Consider the following 25,114-nt stretch of genomic DNA (forward strand, 5'->3'; position numbering starts at 1 on the left):
CGTTATATTTGATCTTTGAATGGCTGCAATCCAGTCACCTCTTTGTTACTTCGGAAACATGGCTAGAACAATTTCTCTTCAACGTCGTAATCCGATAACAACCGATCTCTTTACCCGTCGGCTTCCCGTGGCTGTCATGCGACCGGCTATTGCAGTTAATAATACAACGGCTTCTTGACATTTTTGTGTTTCTTTTTATCGCTGTGTAACTGATTTCAATTGAAAGCCTGCGTGCGCTAGTACCGCTTGCCACGAGTTCCCAGAATCCTTTGCGGTTCTACCCGTGAATGACGTCACATTTTCAATCTCTATATAATATGCATGTTAAATTTTATATTTGGGGTAAAATATCAAGTCTTTTCAAACAAACCGGTTCAAGTCCAATTCAAGTCCCAAGTCATTGGTGTAAAAGTCCAAGTCAAGTCACAAGTCTTAGAACATTTTTTCAAGTCAAGTCTAAAGTCATAAAATTAATGACTCGAGTCTGACTCGAGTCCAAGTCATGTGACTTGAGTCCACACCTCTGCTAATAAGCATGCAGAGATGTAATAAGGCTTCAAAAGAACTAGAGCTGGCTGGTTAGTTATCCACCAGCCAGGCAGCATTCAGAGATAAACTGAAGATGTTTTTCTTAATAAAGGAAAGAATTTGCAATCATCCACTTAGAGCAGGGTAGAATGGAAATTTATTGTTTCTGTACATGTACAACAAATTGTTGTACTCTGGTCTTTTAGGCTTGTTGGTGTTGCTGAGCATTGATATGCACACTGATGCCTTTATATTTAGACAACAGCATGAGAATGCACAGAACAGACATATTTATGTATAATTAGTTCACAGAAACATACCAAAATATTACAAAATAATCAGGTTATATGAATTCGTTTCTTCATTTTGATCTGAGCATCATTAGTACATTAAATAAATATAAATGGGTGCTAATGAAGATTGTTAGCATCTGTTGGTCATTTGTAATAACAAACTAATTCAACCTCCAACAACAACAAACCATAACAACAGGAACATGGAGATAACGAGGACAGCAAAAGACAGCAATAAGGAAACTCAGTAATCTGGTGAAATCTTGTCAAAAGTGCTGCAGGAGATGATGTTTCACTAACAATCTCCTGAAAGAATGACCCAAATCTTCAGGTTTTGGTAAAGATGTCAACATCTGCATGGCTCAGTTTACGTCCAGTGATTGTTACGACAGCAACTTGGAACCATGAAGACTCTGCTCTTATGTCACTGTGGATGTAAAACAGGATTCATAATCAGTGAGATCCAAGCACAGTCTGAAAGCTATATATATATTTATTTTTTCCATTCATATTCAGACTCACTTAAGAGTCTTGTTAGAGACCAGGACAGGTGTAGCTGCTGTCAGGATCCAGCCCGCTGGAAATGAACTGCACAAATCCTGGCCTATTAGAGCGAATGCGGGACTTGATCCAGGACTGGTAACGGGACACTCTGGAGTAGACTCCTGGCAGATTGGGCCGAGCACAACCAGATCCAAAACTTACAATTCCAGACTGGACCCAAACAGAGCCCTGTTTACTCACCATTGGACCTCCTGAGTCTCCCTGTAGAGATAAAGAGGACACATCTGAGAATCTTTGAAACACCTGGTTATGTAACCAAATGAGATGATGAAGCCTACCTGACATGAGTCTTTGCCTCCTGCCAGAACACCAGCACAGATCATGTTGTCTGTGACTGTGCCCACTCCATTCAGGCAGTTACACTGTCTGTTTCCCACAACTGGCACCTCCACTTCTTGCAGCGTTTGAGGGAAGGGTAAGGCCACTGATGGGAAGAAAGATGAGGAGCTGTTTACACACAAACCAATGAACCACAGAACACATGAACACTGAAACACCAACAACAGCCTCACCTCCCTCCTTGACTGCACCCCAGCCAGTCACCCAGCTATCAGTGCCATTGTTGAACACACTGCCACTCGCTGCCAGGCACACAGGTCTGATGTAGTCAGTGAATCTGACTGGTGAGGAGAGTCTGAGCAGAGCGATGTCGTTGTTGTTGGTCATACTGTCATAGTTTGGGTGCAAAATGATTTTGACAACATTTCTGGACACCTTATTTGGATTTGCACCCCGCAGGCTCTGAAGACCAAGAGAAACCGTCCACCCAGAAGGACTTGAACTAAAGTTATAGAAATGAAAAGAAAATATAGACGTTTTGACAAAAAAATGTACTGTAAACATTTGTCATTATGCTGCATTTGAGCTGGAAGAGTAAGAAAGCTTGGGTCAGTTTTTCAACATTTATGTTCATGAAATGTTTCAGGAATTACATAATTTTTAGAATTTCCAATCTGGTATTTGCCTTTTAGACAAATGTTAGTCAAAGTCCTGTTCTAGCTGGATCAGTTTAGGTATAAAGATTAAACAGATGTTTGTGTTACTCACCCAGAGAAGCAGTGAGCAGCAGACATCACCCACTCTTTGTTGATGAGGGAACCGCCACAAAAATGTTTACCACGTAGCTGCACGCTGACCTGCCACGGCCAGTATCCAGGTGGAGCATCTTCACCTCCGACTATCCTGCCGTTGAGTGGAGCAGTGCCACATACTGAAACAAAGATCAGCAGGATCAAACTTCAGAAGCAACATAAATCATTGTAGGAACACGGAAAACATTTTTTCTGTTTTTATCTGGATCCCGGTTAATTTTTTTATTTTAAAATACATAATTAATATTAAAAAATAATAAATTTGAATTAATGATTTGTTTTTTTAATCAGAGAAACTGTTGTTTTACCTACCATCAGGCTGAGCATTTGATTCTGGAAAGAAACACAACAGGATCAGTGTTGTTCATGAGAGGAGACAATTTTAAAAGGTTTTAAGTGAAAATATATATTTGCATTTATATTTTAAGTCAAAACATTTATGTTGCATGCACATGTTGGAATAAGCCTGACTTACCTGCTGCCAGGAGGCTCACCAAAGCAAATAAATGAGTCCACTGCCTCAACGCCATTGTGTAAATTCACAGTTCTTGTGTGTCCCTCTTTTGTACTTGTCACCCAGCTAGCAGTGAGTGGCAAATATATAAGCAGAGTGTCACCTGCCACTATGTTTGCCCTGCCCATGTGCACATCCCACCGCCAGAAAACTGAAGCATTTCCTTCTACCTTTAATTTCTGGGACAAAGATTTAAAGACCACAGTGCAATTTAAAAATATATATATAATTTTCTTTATATGTCATATTTGTAATAAACACGAATATTTGCAGTAGTTTTTGTTACAGACTTCTGCCCTTTTTACAGTTCTGTACTTCTTTCCACATTAATGTTCTCAAAGTCATCGAAAAACCTCCCTGTGGATTGTGAACCAAATAAGGAGATTAAATATGTAAAATATCCAAAGACTGAGTCAGCGTCATCTGCTGAGATTGTGGTGAAATTCTGTACAAGTCAGTCAGTTTACTATATCGACATAAAATGATATTTCAGTGACAAAATATTTACTGGTTTTGTCATGTGTTTTAATGACTATCCAGTATCATGTTGTCATGATGTGACAACTATTTACATCACATTCAGAAAACATTATGACTAATTCCCTTTACACCCTAACACTAAAATTGTTCCTGTTAATTTTTTGCCTCGTCATGAATCATTCCATACTTCATGGTTACAAAACAGAAACATAATATCTATAGATGTTTATAAAATACTTTTTTAAAAAGTCACCTCTGATATTCTATACTGCCTGAAATCAAAGATTTATACAGCTATAACCATGTTAAAATATTTTGTAAGATAACCAAGCCAAATGCACCGTGAGACTGAAGCAACTTTCTGCAGAGCTCTGAGACATTCACAATATCAACCAACAGATCTGCTAAGGCTATAAAGAATGGCCACAATGGCCAACGAAAGTAGTCTGATAGGCTTCTCGAAGTAACAAAGAACCTGGTGATCATTCCAACTAAGCTTCAGAAATCCTGTAAACAATCTCAGTGCAACACTCCAGCATATCTTAGATTTATGGCAGTGGTCAGATGTTTGGTCTCAGTTCTACCATGATGAGTGTGGCATCAATAATCAGCTGCTCAATACAAGTCAGCATAACAGTGAAAGCATTGTGTTATAGGAATGTTCTTCAACTAATTAAAACCTGTTAAGAATGATCAGAAACTGAATGTAGAAACGCAAAGAGACATTATTAAGGTAAATCTGGAGCTCTAAATGTACCACAGGCCCAGAATGAAGGTCTTAAACTAAAGAAATCTACCATAAAAAAGAAAAAAAAATTTCTCAATTGCTGGTTTGTTGTCAGCACTCAGTTTAATGGAACTGGTGACTTTCACATCTGGAAAAAACACAATTAATGCTGAAAAGTATATACACATATGCTCCCATCCAGATGGCATATTTTTTTAAAAAAAGGCCTTGCATATTTTAGCAAGACAATGTTTAACCACAAACTGCACTGATTACAAAGGCATACCTTTGCAGAAGACGAGTCGAGGTGCTGAACTGCCCTGCCTGCAGGCCAGACCATTCACCAACCCAAAACTGAAAATTTGGCCTATCAACCATTCCTTTAACGTTAGCTAGTAATGACTTCATGTACTTCTTCACAAATAAAATTTTAAGAGAATTTTAATTTTAAGAGTAATTTTTAGAGAAAAAAATTACTCATTATCATCTCACACATGTAGTGTTATCTACAGCTCCTTTCAGTACCATTTATTTAGAGTCTTTTTCTCCAATTGTTCTGTCTGAGTTAATTGCAGTAATTACTTCCTCCAAACCATCAACATGTCTTTTAGAGCCCATTGCTACAAGACTGCTCTAAGAAGTCCCACAATTAATTACTCCAACCAGTCTCTAATAATTAGATATGTACCACAGGCCTTCAAGCTGGCAGTAGTTCAACTGGAACTTATAAGGCCATCTTATGAGGCCATCTCTTGGCCCAGCAGTCTTAGCTAATTATAGGCCAATCTCCAACCTTGCTTTTCTCAGAAATTCTTGAGAAAGTAGTTATAAAACAGCTAACAGATCATCTGCAGAGGGCTGACCTATTTGAAGAGTTTAAGTCAGGTTTCAGAGCCCATCACAGCACAGAAACAGCTTTAGTGAAGGTTACAAATGTTACAAATCTTCTTCAGTGTTCGATACCATTAGATCCTGTCGACCATAATATTCCATTAGAGTGATTAGAGCATTACAGCAATAGAGTATTACAAGTACTGCACTGCAGTGGTTTGTATCATATCTATCTAATAGACTCTAATTTATACATGTAAATGGAGAGTCCTCTTCACACACTAAGGTTAATTAGTATTTAGTATTTAGTATTTATTTATTTATTGTCATTGTCAAGAACAATGAAATTGCGTTTGGGGCTTCCATACAACCCAAAAAAAGAAGAAAATAATAAATACCCCTTAAAACCCAAGTGTACATATTTAACCCAGTGTGACTCCAATGGAATAAGACAATCCTTAGCAATAATGTTGGTAGAAATTCAGACAAAGACCTGAGAAACATGACAAAATACAACAATGCAACCCATTCAATATTATTGTACTGTGAGATATGATATCAGATATGATAGTTATCTATTTAAGAAAGGGGGGGGGGGCAGGAGGGGGAAGAGAATAAAGATATGATGCACCAATGCAGACCAGTTCATTGCTATTAAGAAGTTGGATATGGTTATTGTCCGTGAGAGGGGGGCAGAGAGTTCAGGAGCCTCACAGCCTGTGGATACAGGCTGTTGGCCAGTCTGGATGTTCTGGCCTGTATAGACCTGTACCTTCTCCCTGAGGGCAGCAGATGGAAAAGGTGGCGCGCAGGGTGATGTTGGTCCCGCAGGATACTGTGCACCCTCCTCAGACAGCGAGTGGGGAAGATATTACTGATCTCTGGCAGACTTGTTCCAATAATTCTGCCAGCTTCTTTCACCACCCGCTGGAGTGCTTGCTGATCGGCCTTGGTGCAGCTGGGGAACCACACTAGAAATCCATACGTCAGAACGCTGCTGATGGCACAGTTGTAGAAGTTCAACATCAGAGATCTGGGAATGTGTGCGCTCCGCAGTCTCCTCAGGTAGTAGAGGCGCTGTTGGGCCTTCCGTACAACTGAGGTGATATGGTTGCCCCAGGACAGGTCCTCGGTCACAGTTACCCCCAAGAATTTAAAAACTGCTCACCCTCTCCACCGCCTCACTGCCAATGAAGAGAGGCAGATGGTTGTTGATGAGATTATGGAGTTCCACAGGGTTCCGTGCTAGGACCAATTCTGTTTATATTATACATGCTTCCCCTGGGCAGCATCATCATCACTCTGAATGGCATTACCTTGGCCTCCAGTAACACTGTGAGGAACCTTGGAGTTATTTTTGACCAGGATATGCACCTTCAATTAAACAAATATGTAGAACTGCTTTCTTCCATTTGTACAATCTCACTAAAATTAGAAATATCCTGTCTCAGAATCACGCTGAAAAACTAATTCATGCAATTATTACTTCTAGGCTGGACTACTGTAATTCATTATGATCAGGATGTCATAAAAACTCCCTGAAAAGCCTTCAATTAATCCAAAATAGTGAATACCGTATCACCTAGAGCACTTTGCTCTCGCACTGCAGGCTTGTTGTTCGTAGAGTATTTAAAAGTAGAGGCAGAGCCTTTAGTTTTCAGGCCCCCCTTCTGTGGAACCAGCATCCAGTTTGGATTTGGGAGACAGACACTATCTGTACTTTTAAGATTAGGCTTAAAACTTTCCTTTTTAAAAAGCATATAGTTAGGGCTGGATCAGGTGACCCTGAATCCTCCCTTAGTTATGCTGCAATAGGTCTAGGGTGCTGGGGCATTCCCATGATGCACTGAGTATTTCTTCTTCAGTCACCTTTCTCACTCACTATGTGTTAATAGACCTCTCTGCATTGAAACATACTTGTTATTAATCTCTTCCACAGCATGTCTTTTGTTCTGTCTTCCTTCTCTCACCCCAGCCGCTTGCGGCAGATGGCCGCCTCTCCCTGAGGCTGGTTCTGCTGGAGGTTTCTTCCTGTTAATTCAATTCAATTCAATTTTATTTATATAGCGCCAAATAACAACAAAAGTCGCCTCAAGGCGCTTCATAAAAAGGGAGATGTTCCTCCCCACTGTCACCAAGGTGCTTCCTCATAGTGGGTCATATGATTGTTGATGTTTTTTTTGTCTGTATGTATTATTCTAGGGTCTACCTTACAATATAAAGTGCCTTGAGGTGACTGTTGTTGTGAATTGGTGCTGTATAAATAAATTGAATTGAAAATGGAAAATTTAATTTGTCCCTGGGGCATTCTAAGTGTAGAATGTAAAAAAGAATTTACACAATTGTATGATGAGCTTCCCATGACAAAATGTGACAAAATGTTAGGGGGAAAACACTTTCTGAGAGTACTGTATGACTTATCTAAAAGAAAAGTCTAAAAAAAAAAACCAAAACAAAACAAAAAACACTACAGTCTGGCATCAGCTAGTTGAGTTATTCATCTTGTTCCTGCAAAAGACAGCTCATGATATAAATCACTGGATTTGGTCATTATAATTAAAAATAGCAGTCACCAGATGATGGTTAGGGAGGGTGGATTGTTATCATGTCCTCATACATGCAGACAGGCGATAAATGTGGGGATTAGGTGTCTTTGTAATGTTGTAGGGGTTTAATTCTGATTCTATGTATTTATATGTATGTATGTATTAGTTTGCATACAATTTTATGTGTTTCATTCGACATTTGTCCACACTAGACTCTGTTCAGGGAGGTTGCTGTGGTCTGCTAGTAGATCCACTAGCCACCAAGCATTACTGTTCTGTCCTGCTTCCTTCTCCCTTATGCTCTTCCATTATTGCTCAGTCTGGTCGAGTCTGAGATGCTGTTCTCATATTGTTCCCCTGCCACTCAGAGTACAGCTTCGATGGTTCTGTGGAGAACAGCCGATTTATTCTCCTGCCTTCTATTTGACTGCATGTTGGCTGTTCACAGCAAAATCTTCCAAATACAAGCACCACACCTCCAATCAACTCAACTTTTTTTTTCCTTTTTCAGGCACAGTTTCTGTAGATATTTTTCTGTGCTATTTTATCATCTATCTGAAGAAGCTTTGTGCTGCACTTTAAGTCTACACCTTTTAGACCTTACAACTTTTTGCGAGTTCATCTCATTATTCTTGCTTTTCTGCTTGCTTTTTTAGCAGTTCTTTATATTTCTGTTATATTTCTACATAAGTCACCATCAAGTGTGGGATCTACCAAGGAGATGCACTGTCCCCACTACTGTTCTGCAAAGGCCTGAGCCCCCTCAGTGATATCATCAAAAAGACTGTCTACTTTGGAATGGAGCAGTCATCAGCCATGTTCTCTACATGGATGACATCAAGCTGTATGCCAAGAGTGAATGAGACAATCGATTTATTGAGCCACACCACCAGGATATACAGCAGTGACATCGGAATGACTATTCAGATTGGAGAAGTGTAGTTGGATGATACCAAAGAGAGGGAAAAACTGAGGGGGCTTGAACTACCAAAAGGCAACATTGCAGACATTGAGGACAGCTACAAGTACCTGGGAATCCCACAGGCAAATGGGAACGACGAGGAGCCCGCTAGGAAAGCTGCAAGCACCAAGTACCTGAAGAGGGTCAGGTAAGTCTTGAGGAGTCAGCTGAACGGTAAGAATAAGGGCTATCAACACCTACACCCTGCCCATGGCCAGGTACCCTGCTGGCATAATAAGCTGGTCAAAGGAGGAGATAGAAGCCACTGAAATCAAGACAAAGAAGCTCCTGGCCATACATGAAGGGTTTCACCCCAAGTCCAGCATCCTGAGGCTGTATGGTAAGCACAAGGAAGGAAGCCGGGGACTAGTGAGTGTCAGCACCACAGTCCAGGATGAGACAACAAACATCCATGTATACATCAGTAAGATGGCCCCAACAGACCCTGTGATCAGCGAATACCTCAGGCAGCAGAAACCCAAGAAAAAGGAAGAGGAGGGGGAACCATCATGGAAGAACAGAGGAAGTAACTGACATACATAAATCCTACCAGTGGCTGGACAAAGCTGGACTGAAATAAAGCACAGAGGCGCTAATCATGGCAGCACAGGAACAAGCTCTGAACACAAGATCCATAGAGGCTGGGGTCTATCACACCAGGTAAGACCCAAGGTGCAGGCTGTGTAAAGATGCCCCTGAGACAATCCAGCACATAACAGCAGGGTGCAAGATGCTAGCAGGCAAGGCATACATGGAACGCCATAACCAAGTGGCCAGAATAGTATACAGAAACATCTGTGCCGAGTATGGCTTCGAAGTCCTGAGGTCAAAATGGGAGAAACTCCCTAGGGTGGCTGAGAATGACCGAGCTAAGATCCTGTGGGACTTCCAGATACAGATGGACAAAATGGTGATGGCTATCCAGCTGGACATAGTAGTGTTGGACAAGCAGAGGAAGATGGCTGTAGTGATTGACATAGCGATACTGAATGACAGCAACATCAGGAAGAAGTAACACAAGAAGCTGCAGAATTACCAAGGGCTCAGAGAAGAGCTTGAGAAGATGTGGAGGGTGAAGGTGACGGTGGTCCCAGTGGTAATCAGAGCACTAGGTGCAGTGACTCCCAAGCTAGGCGAGTGGCTTCAGCAGATCTCATGAAGAACATCCGAGATCTCTGTCCAGGAGAGCGCAGTCCTTGGAACAGCTAAGATACTACGCAGGACTCTCAAGCTCCCAGGCCTCTGGTAGAGGACCTGAGCTTGAAGGATAAAGACTGCCCGCAGGGGCGAGGGAGCATTTTTATATATATACATTTGTGTGTGTGTGTGTGTTATTTTACTTCTTCATTGTGAAACACAATTTTCAACTCAGTAAAAGGCTGAGTTATAATCACTTCATAAATATATTGTAACTGAATATGGGCTGTTGACCATTGACAGACAAAATCCTTCTAACTTGTTCACTGGACGTCTGCTGTGCACAGCAAATGCAAAGAAAGCCCAGTTCAACCAGAATAGGAAAATAACTAAATATAGCCAGGATTAGCTAACATTTTTGGTGCTATTTGGAGAAAAAATGTACATAATCAGCACTTTTTTACATCACGGCAATGACCTTGTGTTAATCAGAGCGATTTGCACTTTTGTGTGATTGTGTGTTTTGAGTCTTCACACCAGAACTGTGTCAAGAATTTACTTTTTCATCTTCTTTCTCCTGTTTTACTTGTGTAAGCTCAATGTGTAAGCACATTTGTGACATCAAGACATCAACACTGGAACTGTTTTCACTGTAACCTGTACTGTTTCCAACAAGGTAGTCGGGAAAACAGAATTAGAAGACAACGTTACTTTTTGTAGTTCATGCAACTAATCAGTCATTAAAATCTGAAAGAGGTTTATAGGAGAGTTATTGTGCACATGCCACAAGGACAAGCCGTGTATACTCTTTCACCTGCAGTAAAATGCAAAGCATTAACCTTCATATTTTTACCCCACTCCACTGTTTGAGCCAAAACAAAACATGCTAAAGTCAAACTTAGTTATCTCTGGTCAAAATTTGTTACAAAAGAGAAGTATAGGGAAGTGAAGAGTTCAAGATATGTCACTAGTGTTAAATTGGAAAAGTATCAGGAAGAAAACTGTGGTGATTAAGAAAAAGAGGAAATAATGAAATGAGAAATTTTCATGAGAAAATATTGCGTAATTTCGTTTGAGCTGTCCAGTCATTCATGAACTGCCATCTTTTTGGAAGCTACATAAAAACAAAAAGTTTTCAGCAGTGGAAAATATTACTTATTTGTTACTAAAAATAACACAACATATAAACTGATATATTTTTATAATAAGGTTAGTGTAATGTTGGTCAGTGTATATCTACAGAAATCACTTAAATTTGATATAATCTCACCATGTTTACAAGTTAGTCTGCTGGTGATGAATCCCAGGCTACCTTCTCAGGAAATTCTGACTAATTTTGGGTGAAATAAAATGACAACAGTCATGTTATGGAAAGCTTTGATTACAGTCAAAGTTAGTTAAGTCATAGAGAATGACTTGACCAGCTGATTTGATGTGACTGAAAGCCGGTCTAGGATGACACACCAACATGATTCAAATGACAGTTTAGAGGGCCAGTGATTTGAATTCTACAAACGTTATCACACTGAACAGATTTTCATACACTCGAAGTTATTAAAAAGTGAAGCCAGGAAGCATAAAGTGATTGTATTTTTTAGATTTGTATTTTCTTTTACTTTTGATTGATTATGCTACAGAAAGTTCAAGAAGTCTGTGCTCTCGTGTCTGCCTGGATTCCAGAGTGTTTACACTTTACATGTGCTATACTTATCTAAATTTAATTCTGTTATCATCACTCTGATTCCATTATCTTCTTGCCCACCTTCAGCAAGCCAATTAGTCTCTCTTTCTTATTATTTATTTATTTATTATGATAACTTAGTGCAAGTCTGTCATTCTGCCCTTCTGGCTACAGGCCAAAGCTGGCCTGTAAATGAGTCCAATCCAGAGGATGGTTTTGAAAAATGTGAAATCTGCAAAGGAGAGCATTAATGTGTTTTCAGTATGCATGGGAAGCGCCAGGATTCTATTTTCTTATGAACCAGAATCATTTGTAATTACTGAATTAATGTTTTTGATACTACCTCTTCTATTTATTACACTCACATGTGTAAAAGAAAACAGTACCACATCTTTCATTACTATTTTTGCTGTGAATTTTAAAGACCAATATACACCATTTAATCACTTAAAGACTGGAATTAAAAGTGTAATTAGATAGATATTGTATAGATATATAAATAATGTTTAAATATCTTATTCAGCGATTACTCTCATATAGACATGGCGAGAAAAACGGAGACTGGTGGGTGAGCTCAGTAAAATATGTCAATAGTCAATATAATTTTGTTGAAGCACACTGTTTATTACGGTTACTGCCTGCTGTCTTTAACAGTCTCAATGTTTTTCTTGCCTTGGTTGGATTTGGATTTCTCCAAAAGATGTGCTCATCACCATTACTGACAGTCTGTTATAATAAGTCGTTTTGTTGGAATTGCGGGGCTTGTCTGCCTCATTTGTTTCACAGAGCAGCATTAAAAAGATGTGGCGATAGTCACATTGGCCAGCAGATGTCACTGTGGAGATTGTTTCAGATTGTTTCGAAGGCTCGGTACATTTTCCTGCGCAAACGGTTCAAACTTGTCATCTTACTTATTATTTTCATCAGTTCTCAGGTAAGTAAGAAATAGACAAAGCATTAAATGTAAGAAATTGAGGTGTTTGCACCATGAAATAACAATACACATTTTACCATATTAACTGTTTTTGTCGTTGTCCTTTTGAACCACAGTTGAAATAAATTTAATTTTAATAATCAGATTTTTACTTTGAAGGCGAGCTAATGAGCTGCCACTGCTTGTTCTTTTTTATGACATGTGGTCTAATAAATTAGTTAAAAACTGTACATATTTAATGATGCACACTTTATTAGATATATTTGTTTATTTTTTATCATCCTTTTTTTTGTTTTTTGTAGGTCCGGTGACTTTCTTGGGGAGGACGGGTAACTTGAAAAGTCGTTCCAATAAAGTTTGTTTGAACTGCTATTAAATAGACATTTATCTCCATCTGCTGGTAGGACTGAGTAAATGTAATGTGGAGACCTGTATAGCCACTTTTAACACATTTGACAGCCCAGAATTCAATCACAACAACAGTCAGAATTCAAAAATGTGTTTTAATCATTACAAGTTAATAACAATATACAAAAGTAGCTGCTGCACAACAAAGTTTCTGTATTGAGAACCAACTTATAGATATTCTGATATTAGAGTTAAATCTCCAGTTGTTTTTCTGTGAAAATACTGAATGTAAACTCATGTAAACACTGGCAAAATACTGTGAGATGAATCCAGCGGGGTTTCAGGAAGGCAGGGAGGGAACATTTGTTACATTTCACAGGCAACACTTTCTATCTGGCTTTTTCCTTAATTTCCTGAACTGCTCTCCTCCGTTTCAGGTTGGTGTAGAGCAATGCAAAGTTGACAATATACGTGGAGACACAGACCATGCAGAAGTCTCCCAGAACAAATGCGAGAATAGATGCAAGATAGAGTGAACCGGCCACAGAGACCCAGGAGGAGAAGACCAAAAAAGCTGCTGCTTTTTTAGACACAGACAGTCCTGTAAATAAAAAAGTCAAATAGAGAGGATATCAGGACCTCAGTCAAACATAGTACATCATTGGGAAATTCCACACAGTCTCACGTCCAGAGTGGAGTAAATGTATTGCTCCATATACATATTATGCAATCTTCAAATACCTGAAATACTTGTGCTTGCCATGGATCACAAACACATTGACTTGCAAATGATATTCTGAATAAAAAGCTGTCAGCAATGCACTGTAATTTAAAGAAGACAATCACAGACTAACCAAGGCCCATCTGCAGAGTGTAAAATATGATGCCAAGAACACTGTTGGGCTGGTTTAGAGGACTATCTTTGGCCACAAAGTACTGGACCAAACCAAAACCACGTCCCCATCTGCCAGAAAGAAAGAAGTAACAGTCAGGGCAGCAATTTCTTCAAAATAAAATGAACAATATTTTTTTTTCTTTCTTTATTCCAATGAAATATAATCAGCCTTACAGAGATATGAAATGTGATATGACCATTTAAATGTACACAAAAGGTATCTATGGCCAAAATGCTTACTTTCAGTAACTTAATACATGTAAATGTTCTATGTAATTTTGTTACATAAGTACAATGTTAAATGTTAAATTTAAGCAAATGAAATTTACTTGAATGGTATACACAGTTTATAATCAACATATTTTAATTAATGATTATTTATTTTAATAAATAAACCTTCGATTTTATACATTACAGCTAAATTTTACTTAAAATTATTGCTTCATGTTTATGAGGGCAAAGAATTATTTCTTGAGTGTACAACATTAAGCGTGTAATAAAGATTTATTCTCTTAAAAATGACAAGAAATGTCAAAATAAATGTATATACCTTGTATGCTCACAATGTGAAACGGGAAGCTACTTGCTTTAAAGTTTTTTCAGATAAATTAAGAACACGTGGCAATTCAATGGGGGTAGAAAGGCTAGAAAAAATATGCTAAAGTATCAGCTGGAAGACAAGGTTAGGATCAGATATGGATCAGTGGTCACTTGAAAACAGATCGAGGTAAGCTGATTCTGCACAAAAAGCGCAGGCATGAGGGAAAACAAAAAGCAGGAGTCAAATCATACCTTGAGGTAAAAACTCTGGAGCAGCTTACAGACTCCCCCAGGTCGCACAGCGCTCTGTAATCTGGGTTTCTCTCCCTGGATACCTCGACGTGAAGGGCATAAACAGACAAAACCAAACCGAAAAGGCACAAAAACATGCGTACCTTTCGCTCCCATTTGGGGAACCCCTGAATGGCACCCATTAGGACACTAAAAGATGAATTTATTGCACTAATGTTTTGAAACTGCACGGTCCAGTCTGGTTTCCTTTCAAGCGTCACCGTCCTAGTCAAGACGACGTGTTCGTGCTCAGATTGTCGCTTTTGATTGGTCTGTGCTAGTTTTGCGACTGCTTTTCATTGGACGGTGGAGTCCAGATGTTGGCAGATGGGTGTTTGCACTGTATTTTTCTGTGGACTTCAGTCTGTTTGAGATTTGAGGAATGTTAATAACCACCCTCGCTGTTCATCTCACGCCACTGGAATATTCCACTGCTAAACTATTATACCTGAAAGAGTTTGTTTGTTTGTTTGTTTGTTTGTTTGTTTGTTTGTTTTTACTTAACCAAAAGTGTCTGATTTTTTTAAACATATCCACTCGCAAATGCGTCATTAAAATTGAGCTTAACTAGAGGTAACAACTGCTTAATTCTTTAAATAAAGTAACACAACGTGCTTAGTAAGCTGTGAATTATACTATCAGTTTGGGAGATTTCAGTAATATAATTTTCTATGGTTAGTAGTTAGTATATTCTCCAGCTTTGCCATTTGTCATCTGTTTGAGCAGCCTTCGGGCTGAGTTGGATATATGTTATTATATATTATATATAAAGTTAATATAAAGCACCAGCACGGACAGGTATCTTTGCACAAATCTGACTCCTCCTAAAGCAATTGAACTGTGGGGAAAACAGAAAGAACAGAAACAGAAAAAAAAATCACAAAGATACATAATTATATTTACATAAATAAAGCGGAGACTGACCAGTAATGTGCCGTCTCCCAACTCGTCCTCTGTTCCTATTGGACGAACTACTTTATGTCAGCGCATGTGGTTGGTCCGCAACATGGCACTCAACCCCTACGCGGAACTATATGAGGAAGCGGCAGACAAAAACAAAAGATGGTCGTGCTACTACGGGGTTAAAACGTCAATGCGGGTGTTGTGGGTGACTCACAAGGTGAGCGCACATTCCTTTAACAGAAAACACGTGTCAGCGTTTGTCCGTTTTGTTATATAATATACAGAAATGCGGTTTAACGATTTCTGTGTCTAGAGTGCTCCAGCTTCAGGTAACGTTATTAGCCTACGCCCCTGCGACTAGTGGCGATCATGGTTACGTCTTTGTCGTGCGGTTAGTTTATAACTATGTAGTACAGAAATTAGTGCGTTCTTATAGACAGCCTCTGCTGGGTTTGGCCTTCAGCTTCTCGCATGAAGACTCCAGCTTCATTGTGGAGACGTTAGTAGAGAGCTACAGGTTTGGTTTTGGCCACTTTCACTACCAGGCCTAACGGGTGTGGAGTTACTGATCACACCTAGTTTGAGCCTACCAGGTCACTCTCACACAGTTTATCAGCGTTTAAAAGTGTGTTTTTATTTACCAGAAGCAGCAGTTTCTTTTTATTTAAGATTTTCTCCTAAATCTCAATTGAGAAAAACTTTGGCATGTGGTGGTGCTGTCTCTATTGTTCCTCAGTACCCACATTAACAGAGGCACTCCTGGGATGGCTTCCATGCGCACAAGTGTTCAAAGAAAATGCTTTTATATGGGATTAATTTTAGTTTTCAGTAAAACTGATTTTAATGATGACAGAAACACTGCATAGTGTTGCTGCTACAGACTCCAGCATAACACATGTGGGTCAAGCATAAGGTCCGGGGGCTAAAATCGGCCTAGCAGAGACTTTAATCGAAAATGTAAAGGAGAACATACATTTTGTATGTTTACATTTATTTTAATAAATATTACAGCTTTGTCTTGTTGACTCTCCCATGATCACTCATACTACCCCCCAAATAATTAAGTAAATAAATAAACTGGCATAAAAGTTTGTTCTTTAAATATCACTATAGAAAGCTCTGTTTTTACAACAGTGACATTTTCTGTGAATAGAAACTTTTTTGTTTACAAATATAGGGCAGTCCAGACCAGGGGTCTCAAACTCGTGGCCCAGGGGCCATTAAGGATTTTGAATATTGGAAGACGGAGTTTGAGCTTAATAATTTAGACTATTTTAGATACATCCAGATGAGGAACTACCTCCAGCTAAACATCCTTACCAAAACAGAGATGATCCAGTTTTAATAATTTTTCGGAAAGCTTACCTTACTTAAGGATATGATTGGTAAATTATAAAATGGGCTATTGCCCAGGAGGCCCCATTCCACTATTTATATTAAAGAAAGGTGGGAAAAAGAAGGTGACATTTCAATATCAAAAGAGGAATGGCTGATGGCATGTAAATCGATATGGGAATGTCCGAATTCTAATGTGTGGCGGGATTTCAGTTGGAAATGTCTGATGCGTTTTTTTATAACACCAAACCAGATGACTTATTGGCACACGGGTACCCTCGGTTGTTGGAGAAAGTGTGGGGCACAGGAGGCAGGGCACTGGCACATATTCTGGGATTGCTCGAAGATTAAGCCCTTTTGGCACGAGTTCCACAAAGCCTTAATCACCATATTTAAGGCAAATAATATACCTTTACAATTCTCTACTATATTCCTAACTAATCTTGATCATCTGCAGGACATGAGAAATAAATATCTTTTTATGATTCTTGTGACAGCTGCCAAAAAAGCAGTTACAAGATGTACTATGTGTTATACTCCATTTGTTTGTTTGAAAATTAAAAAAAAATAAACAAATAACTTTTTAAACTTTTCTGTTTTTCATTCTTTACAGAAAAATGTCACTTAAGGAGGGCGGAGAGAGTAAAAATGGTCAACTTGTGGCGTCACCTGAAAGAATGGCCACAGACAAAACCAGAGAAAACCAGAACCCACGGGGAGTTGAGGTACCGGGCAGCAACGCAGACACCAGCACGGCAGCTAAAAACCTGGCTTTGCTTAAAGCACATTCTCTAGATGTGAAGTTTGATGTCGGAGAGGAGTATGACATCATAGAAACCATTGGCACCGGGGCCTATGGTGTTGTTTCCTCTGCCAGGAGGAGGGACAATGGTAGGGCTAATTTAGTTTAAAATATATATATAATTAATTCTGTCTTTAGTACAATGCCGAATAAATGATCAAATGTGGCTCTCCCTTAATTCTGTTCTGCATTTACACTTTGCAGGCCAGCAGGTGGCAATAAAGAAAATCTCCAACGCTTTTGAAGTGGTGACAAATGCCAAACGCACACTGAGAGAACTGAAGATTCTTAAACACTTTAAACATGACAACATTATCGCCATCAAAGACATCCTGCAGCCAAACCTCCCTCATTCTGCCTTCAAGTCTGTGTATGTACTTTTCTTTTTTCTAACTTTGGCTAATAACACGTCCACAGATAGATCTGTAGATTATTAATAAATGCAAGAGCTGAAAACATAGTCATCAAATTGGATGTTGTTCTGTTATGTCCAGGCTTCTTCCTGCAGGGAGGAATTTTGGCAGTTTTTTCAAAGAGATTTTAATCAGAGCTGAGGAATGCATGACATGCAACCCCTTTACTGTACAAGGGCATGCTTACTGTCCTGCCCCTGCCCCCTACAAAAGGGCCACCTGATCTAGAAACAAACAAATAAAATAAAAAAAAAACATGCACAATGTTTTTTGTACATTTAAATAAAACTAAAACGGTTTATAAAATGTGAAAAACAAAGCCAGTTATGTGTAAATCAAAATTGTTGACCTGACATCTTTGTGCACACAAGATCTTAATGACTCTTGTTTAGAACAGTAATAAGTTTTAGTAAATTTATTTTGAAGTCTATTTCATTGGGTAAGAATGACGTGCCACTGGTCCCCTGTCTGCCCTGGGCAACAGTTTATAAATAAAAAGTATTTAAATATATATTGCCAAGTGCGCATGTTGTTCACCTTACTTTTGCTTTTCCTGTGTGTGCAGGTATGTGGTGTTGGACCTCATGGAGAGTGACCTGCACCAGATTATCCATTCTGCCCAGACGCTGACACCAGAGCACACACGCTACTTTCTGTACCAGCTCCTTCGTGGCCTTAAGTATGTGCACTCTGCCAACGTCATCCACCGTGACCTCAAACCTTCCAACTTGCTGGTGAACGAAAACTGTGAACTAAAAATCGGTGACTTCGGCATGGCAAGGGGTCTCAGTTCACACCCTGAGGAGTCTCATTCCTTCATGACTGAATATGTGGCGACTCGATGGTACCGTGCTCCTGAACTCCTGCTGTCTCTGAATCACTATAGCTTGGCCATTGACTTGTGGTCTGTGGGCTGCATCTTTGCTGAGATGTTGGGCCGTAAGCAGCTGTTTCCTGGAAAGCACTATGTACACCAGCTCCAGCTTATTTTGAATGTGTTAGGCACTCCTCCCGAGGGTCTAATTGGTGCTAGTAGGGCTGACAGGGTCCGCGCATATGTTCAGAGTCTTCCATCACGATCGCCCATACCTTTGGCCAAACTATATCCACAAGCTGAACCAGAAGCATTAGACCTGCTGGCGGCCATGCTGCGCTTTGACCCTCGCCAGCGAATAAGCGTGACAGAAGCTCTGGAGCATCCTTACCTGGCTAAATACCATGACCCAGATGACGAGCCAATTTGTGTGCCAGCTTTTGACTTTGAGTTTGACAAGCTTCAGTTGAACAAGGAACAAATTAAAGAGGCAATTCTGATGGAGATCCAGGACTTTCACAGAAACAAACAAAGCTCTCGTCAGAGGCTGCAGTTCAGGCCTTTGGTGAGGGTGAAAGGTGGAGCTGCAGCACAAAGCAGTAACCACTGCAGTGCTCAGCCTGCAACTGTCAACCTGAACGAATCATCAGTGGTTCCCTTGGCGCAGCACCCACAAGCAGCACAGCAAATGAGAGAGGTGAAATCTCAGCGGCAACAAGACCACACACCAGCAGAAGGGAGCCACGCATTTACAAATCACATGACGACCTTCAGTAAGCCTGCATCCGCTTTAGAAGTCGCCCCACCCCATGTGAATCACAATTTACCTCTCCTCTCTAAAAGTGAAAGTGGCCCGGTTGACGTGGACATGCCAAGTGCCAACTCGGAGAACGGTCAGCCAGAGACTATAGATTTAACAACACCGGTGTCTAGTCAGGACGCTCCACCAGAGACGATGAGAGACAGCGAGACACAAGGGCAGCTAGCAAGCAGTCAGGGTCCTCTAGCTCAAAACACCCAGAGCCAGAGCATGGCCCAGCCTGCAAACTCCATTCCTACAAAGCCAGCACAGGCAGTGACAACACTCCCCACCACTGTGCCTTCCCTCTCTCTCTCTGCAGCACAGGCCCAGTCACTTTCTCAATCCCTTTCACAGTCCCTGTCCAAGAACGCCAGACCTGCTTCATGTGCAGTAGAGGGAACCAGAAAAGAAGGTGCTATTTCAGAAGACACTAAAGCTGCACTTAAAGCAGCGTTATTGAAATCAGCTCTCAGAAATAGAGCCAGGGGTGGTAAGTTGGTTCTTTCCCATAATCTGCTTTTAATCGCGTAAAATTTTAGACCGCCTTCATCTGAATGTAATATTTTCTTTGCAGATGGAAGCACCTCGGCTCTGGGCACCGACACAGGCGCAGGAGGAGTTGCGCCGTCCTCCCTGTCTTCTGTTCCGGAGTCGCGTCGGCCTGTCACAGCCCAGGAGCGTCAACGAGAAAGAGAGGAGAAAAGAAGGAAGAGGCAGGAGCGCGCGAGAGAGAGGGAGAGGAAAATGAGAGAAAAAGAAAAAAGAGAGGGAAAACAAGGGGATTCGCTGGGCGGGGTTCTGCTGACTGACAACGATAAAAGTCTTCTGCAGCGCTGGACAAAGATGATGGACAGTCGCAATGAGAAATCTCAGCCTTCTAATAACGACGGTGCAAAGAATAAGGACTGCAATGTACAGAGAGGTGTAGTTATGGGTGACAACATTCAAGGAGCACTGAACAACAAAACAGATAAGGAAGCGAGGAAGGTTCAGTCTCATGAACAGTTAATGTCTCAAGTTAAACCTAACCAGCCGGGCTTGTTTCAGGCTCCCAGCACCCGGCAACCATCGTTAGTTTTCTCCATGAGCCAGACGAAGCCTCCAGCAGATATAGTTGTCGCTGTAAGTGGAGGCATAGATATAATGACTGTCACTAGTGGCTTTGTTAAAAACGACACACTCAAACCTCACAGTGAGAGCAATGGGCAGAGTGGATTCAACTGTTTGGGGAATTGGAATGGGCAGCAATTAGAGACGAGGGCGCAGCCAGACAGGACATCACAGCCGCTGCCGTCGAGCTTTCTCCAGCCACAGCTCCAGCCTCAGAATCAAACCCAGCTCGACCCTCAACCTCAGTCACAGCTGCTTGCCCTGGAGGGTTTTTTGTCGAAAGCTCCGCCACTGAGCACCAGAGATACAAACAGGAATGTGGATATCAGGGGGCAGAATAATCACAACTCCCACCACAACTCGCTGACTGCAAGTGCTGGACAAATGGAGAAGATCTGTCCCTCTGTAGGAGAGAAAACTGCACCACAGACCACAAATCCTCTCTGTGGGTCTTTAGGAGTCCCCTCTCAGCCAAAGTCCAGCTTGGGGTTCACAGATACTGGACAGCAAGGACCTTCCATTGCCCCTGACATTCATATGGTGACACTGCAGCTCTCAAAGTCCCAGGTGTGCATTTTTATTTTACTGTAGCTTTTCCCCGCACAGAGTGCATTTTGCTACAAAGAAGTTACACCGATGTTTTTTTCCCCTTAAAAATGTTGTCTTCTTTAGACAAATACCAGGGTTAAACGTCACAGTTTCCTGCTTGTCTTAAAGTGATTTAAAGGGTCCAAAGTTCAGTTGAGCCAATCTTTTCTTCTTTTCTGGTGTCAGGTAGAGGATCTTTTACCCCCTGCATTCTCAGTCACCCCTAAGGGCAGCGGGGCTGGCTACGGCTTGGGCTTTGACCTGGATGACCTTCTCAACCAGTCTCTTACAGACTTGCAACACAGTGACAGAGAAAGGTGAGGTCTGACGCAGCTCTTATAGAAAGAAAAAATAAACACTTCCTGCTCATTCATATGAAAACATTATGTGCATCTGCTTTGTTGTACTATTTAAATTATTAAATAGTCTCAGAAAGGAGACTAAAGGAAACCCAATGAACTGAATATAAAGAACTGACATCCGGTTCTGAAAAGTGAAGATATTTAATAGTAAGTCCCTCAGACATGCATTCTTTCTAGTAGCCTGCAGGGTCGACTTCTCTGGTCTCAAAAAAAGAAGTCAGGTCATATTTGAGAACATGACCCTATTTTTCCACTGGATTTGTGGCATAAGTACACACTGACCTGAATAGTTTATGGTTACTAGTAGAGATGGACCGATCCGATATTACGTATCGGTATCGGTCCGATACTGACCTAAATTACTGGATCGGATATCGGAAAAAAATAAAAAATGTAATCCGATCCATTAAATATCACGAAAGCACCTCACAAAACTTGCAACACGCCGTAACTCACCTCAGAACGTTAGCACGTCGGAGCAGTATGCATCACGTGATAGAGCGGCTGTGGCATGCAGGACCTGTCGGTGGTCTGGATAGCATTTGGAGCTTCGCTAGCAACCCGGCATTTCATCTCCGACAAAGTTATCCCGAGAGAAGTAAAGCAAGTGTGTAAGTCCATCTCTGAATGTTTGTAAAGCATTCTTGCGTTAAGCTTAACAAACGATATATGGAGCGACTGCCTCTTCTTGCTGCTACTTCAATCATGAAACTGCTTAATGATCAGCTGATCGGCTTTTCTGTCGCGAGTCCGTGTCTCTAGTTTGCTTTTGGCCCACTTTGCACCAGAAAGAGGAAACCAGCGGCTGAACAACAGCAGCAGGTTTAAGCTTGATAAGCTGTTGTTAGAATTTATTTAATATTACTTTCTACTCGAGGATCTTTTTCTACGTAGCTGACGGCTGGTAGCTGTGCAGGGGCGGATCTAGCAAAGTTTAGCCAGGGGGGCCGATAGGGCATTAACAGGGAAAAGGGGGCACAAAGACATACTTTTCTTTCTTATTCTCATTTAAAATGTCTAGCTTTTAATAAATAATTATCTGACACCCAAAGTTTTAATTTGATGTAAAATGAATAGAAGTCAATTACTGTATATAGTAACTATTAAGTCTAATATACCCTAGTAAGCTATAGTACTTTTTCCTTTGGGAAGGTACCATCTGTGCAGTCTGCAATTTTGTTGAAGAAAGATGTTGAATCTATTTAATATTTCTTGAAAAATAATTGATTTCTGTGCATTTTTTTTTTCACACTGCATCAAATTAAGGTTGATTACGTCGATTAAGCATCATGAGGTGGAGTGTGAGGGGTGGTTCCTTATTTTTTATTTATTTATTTTTGTTGTTGCTGGGAGTTGGAACCCTATTAGTTAGGTTGCTTAATATTTATGCTAAGTACTCTTTAAAATACCAGAATAGGGAGGATGGAGTAAGTTTAAGTTTATTAGATTGATCAGTGTTGCTGAACTATGAAATTTTTTTTTTTGCATACAGGTATAACAGAATAGCTTTAGTGTAGTTGTTGTTTTAAACTTGAGTATGAACTTATACAAAATGCAGCAAGATATTTAAAAAACAGTTTTGTTGATTAAAAAAAACACTATATCGGATTCATATCGGTATCGGCAGATATCCAAATTTATGATATCGGTATTGGACATAAAAAAGTGGTATCGTGCCATCTCTAGTTACTAGTAGTGTAAGTATGTCAGCTAATCAACTATATCTTAATAAGGGTCATAACAATCCTCTATAAAGCTACTTGTAAACAGCTAAAGGAGCAGAGTGAAGTTGGATGAGTCTTGCGTACACACAACCTAACTAGCCATCATTTTGAAAGTATAATGTAATCAAATGTGTCAGCTTCCTTGGTTTGGTTTTTGAGTTGTTTAGTTTTAGTTAATGATCTAGCTAATGTGTGTTTAGTGTCACTTTTACAATAAGCACCAGTGTAAATGATTACTTAAAAGAGTAAGAGCTGCATATTTTAAAGGAACTTTGACCAAGTGCTGAAAAACAACTTTGTCACACTTGTTTTTTTATTAAAATACTGCTGAAAGAGCTGCATGCAAAGGCTATGTGGCCTTATCTTATTCAGTTTCATATCAGTTTTCATATTTTTCCTGCATTTTGCATTTTCCTTTTTGTGTTCAGTTACGACTCAGCCCCCCTCTCGGCTTCATTGTTATCTGACTGGAGCGAGGTCCACCGCATGACTCCAGCTGACCTGGAATCTTTGCAGCAGGAGTTACAGCTCGGCTCTCCCATGATTCTCTCTGATACCATCCCTCCTGACGCCTGACGCACCACACCTCGATTTGTGTGTTTGTTTGTTTTTTTAACAATGAAAACCCATTAAATTAATTTAAAAGCTAGCTTTTCAAACAGGCACTACCACAAAGTAATTTTTTTTTACCATTATGGCATGCTGTGCTTTCTTAATAATAAAGAAAACTGTATCATCACCTCCATCTCAGCTCTGTGTGATCTACTATAAATATTGACAAGGCCATTTGAAAATTATTTTAATATCCTTTACAAAAATAATCTAATTAACGTGCCAACAATTTTTTTTCTTGATCAAGTTTAAAGTACTTACCAAAGAACAGTTGTGTATTGGAATTCGATATGGGGCCCTTGAGGTGTTAAAGAACTTTGGAAAGAACACAGTTGAAGATTTAATCCATACACGCATCACCGGGCACATTGTTATGTTAAACCACTTGTTCATGTAGATATTTAATCAGCAAATTGCATGGCAGCAACTCAAATGCATTTAGGCATGTATGCGTGATAAAGACAACCTGCAGAAGTTTAAACCGAGAACCAGACTCGGGAAGAAAGGGGATTTAGGTGACTTTGAATGTGGCATGGCCGTCAAAAACTACTGTTCTACTGGGATTTTTCTTCAGTTTAGAGAAAATGGTCGGCAGAAGAGAAAATCCAGTGAGCAGCAGTTCTAAGGGTAGACAATGGCAAAGGAGAATGGCCTGATTGCTTCGAGTGAACAGAAAAGCAACAGGGCCCTATTTCAGGAAGCCGGTTTAGAAAACTCAGAGTAAAAAACAATACTCAGGGTTGAGTAACCCCGAACTGTCCAACTCGGAATATTCGGTTTCAGAAAGGCTGATAACAATTAGTTCAATCAACGTGGAGTTGCTTTAACCCCAAATTAACACACTTGGTGCACTTTAGTACTGAACTGCTGGTTGCTGTTGTTCCCTTCATGACCACAACATACCGTCTTCTGGTGGTTGCTTCCAGCAGAACAATCTGCCAAGTCACAAAGCTCAAATCCTACTGGTTTGTTGACCATGAGTTCACTGTACTCAAATTGCCTCAACAGTCATCAGATCATAATCCAAAAGAGCACCATTGTGCTGGAACAGAAGTTTCTCATTGCTGTGCAGCCGACAAATCTGAAGCAACTGTGATGCCATTCTGTCAACATGGACCAAACTGAAGAATGTTTCCAAGACCTTGTTGAATCTGTGACCTGAAAAATGAAGGCAGTGCTGATGGAAAGATGAGGTCCAACCTTGTAACTTGTAACTAATAAACTGGCCAGTGATGAGGTTGGGCGATTGGACAAATATATCGACTATCGTCGATTGTTTTTACAAGAC

At 40.3% G+C, this 25,114-nt stretch overlaps 3 protein-coding genes across 3 annotated transcripts; 1 reads left to right on the plus strand and 2 right to left on the minus strand.

The window, feature by feature from the left end:
- Window positions 1–801: 801 nt before the first annotated feature.
- LOC113019292 (serine protease 33-like) lies at window positions 802–3,390 on the minus strand. Its single transcript, XM_026162901.2, has 7 exons — window positions 2,952–3,390; window positions 2,789–2,809; window positions 2,433–2,595; window positions 1,898–2,166; window positions 1,664–1,809; window positions 1,344–1,586; window positions 802–1,248 (listed from the first exon to the last, which is right to left on the minus strand). The coding sequence occupies exons 1-6, from the start codon at window positions 3,004–3,006 to the stop codon at window positions 1,356–1,358; spliced, it is 885 nt and encodes a 294-aa protein (XP_026018686.2). The 5' UTR covers window positions 3,007–3,390; the 3' UTR covers window positions 802–1,248; window positions 1,344–1,355.
- Window positions 3,391–12,770: 9,380 nt separating this feature from the next.
- On the minus strand, window positions 12,771–14,928 carry vkorc1 (vitamin K epoxide reductase complex, subunit 1). The gene is made up of 3 exons (XM_026162909.2): window positions 14,323–14,928; window positions 13,490–13,599; window positions 12,771–13,236 (listed from the first exon to the last, which is right to left on the minus strand). Exons 1-3 carry the CDS (start codon window positions 14,502–14,504, stop codon window positions 13,025–13,027), a joined length of 504 nt encoding a protein of 167 aa, XP_026018694.1. The 5' UTR covers window positions 14,505–14,928; the 3' UTR covers window positions 12,771–13,024.
- Window positions 14,929–15,360: 432 nt separating this feature from the next.
- mapk7 (mitogen-activated protein kinase 7) lies at window positions 15,361–23,953 on the plus strand. The gene is made up of 7 exons (XM_026162841.2): window positions 15,361–15,481; window positions 17,213–17,490; window positions 17,606–17,771; window positions 18,380–19,920; window positions 20,005–21,107; window positions 21,315–21,445; window positions 23,643–23,953. The coding sequence occupies exons 2-7, from the start codon at window positions 17,217–17,219 to the stop codon at window positions 23,788–23,790; spliced, it is 3,363 nt and encodes a 1,120-aa protein (XP_026018626.1). The 5' UTR covers window positions 15,361–15,481; window positions 17,213–17,216; the 3' UTR covers window positions 23,791–23,953.
- Window positions 23,954–25,114: the final 1,161 nt, after the last annotated feature.

This window comes from Astatotilapia calliptera, chromosome 8 (assembly GCF_964374335.1).
Source record: "Astatotilapia calliptera chromosome 8, fAstCal68.1, whole genome shotgun sequence".
In the NCBI taxonomy this organism is placed as follows: domain Eukaryota; kingdom Metazoa; phylum Chordata; class Actinopteri; order Cichliformes; family Cichlidae; genus Astatotilapia; species Astatotilapia calliptera.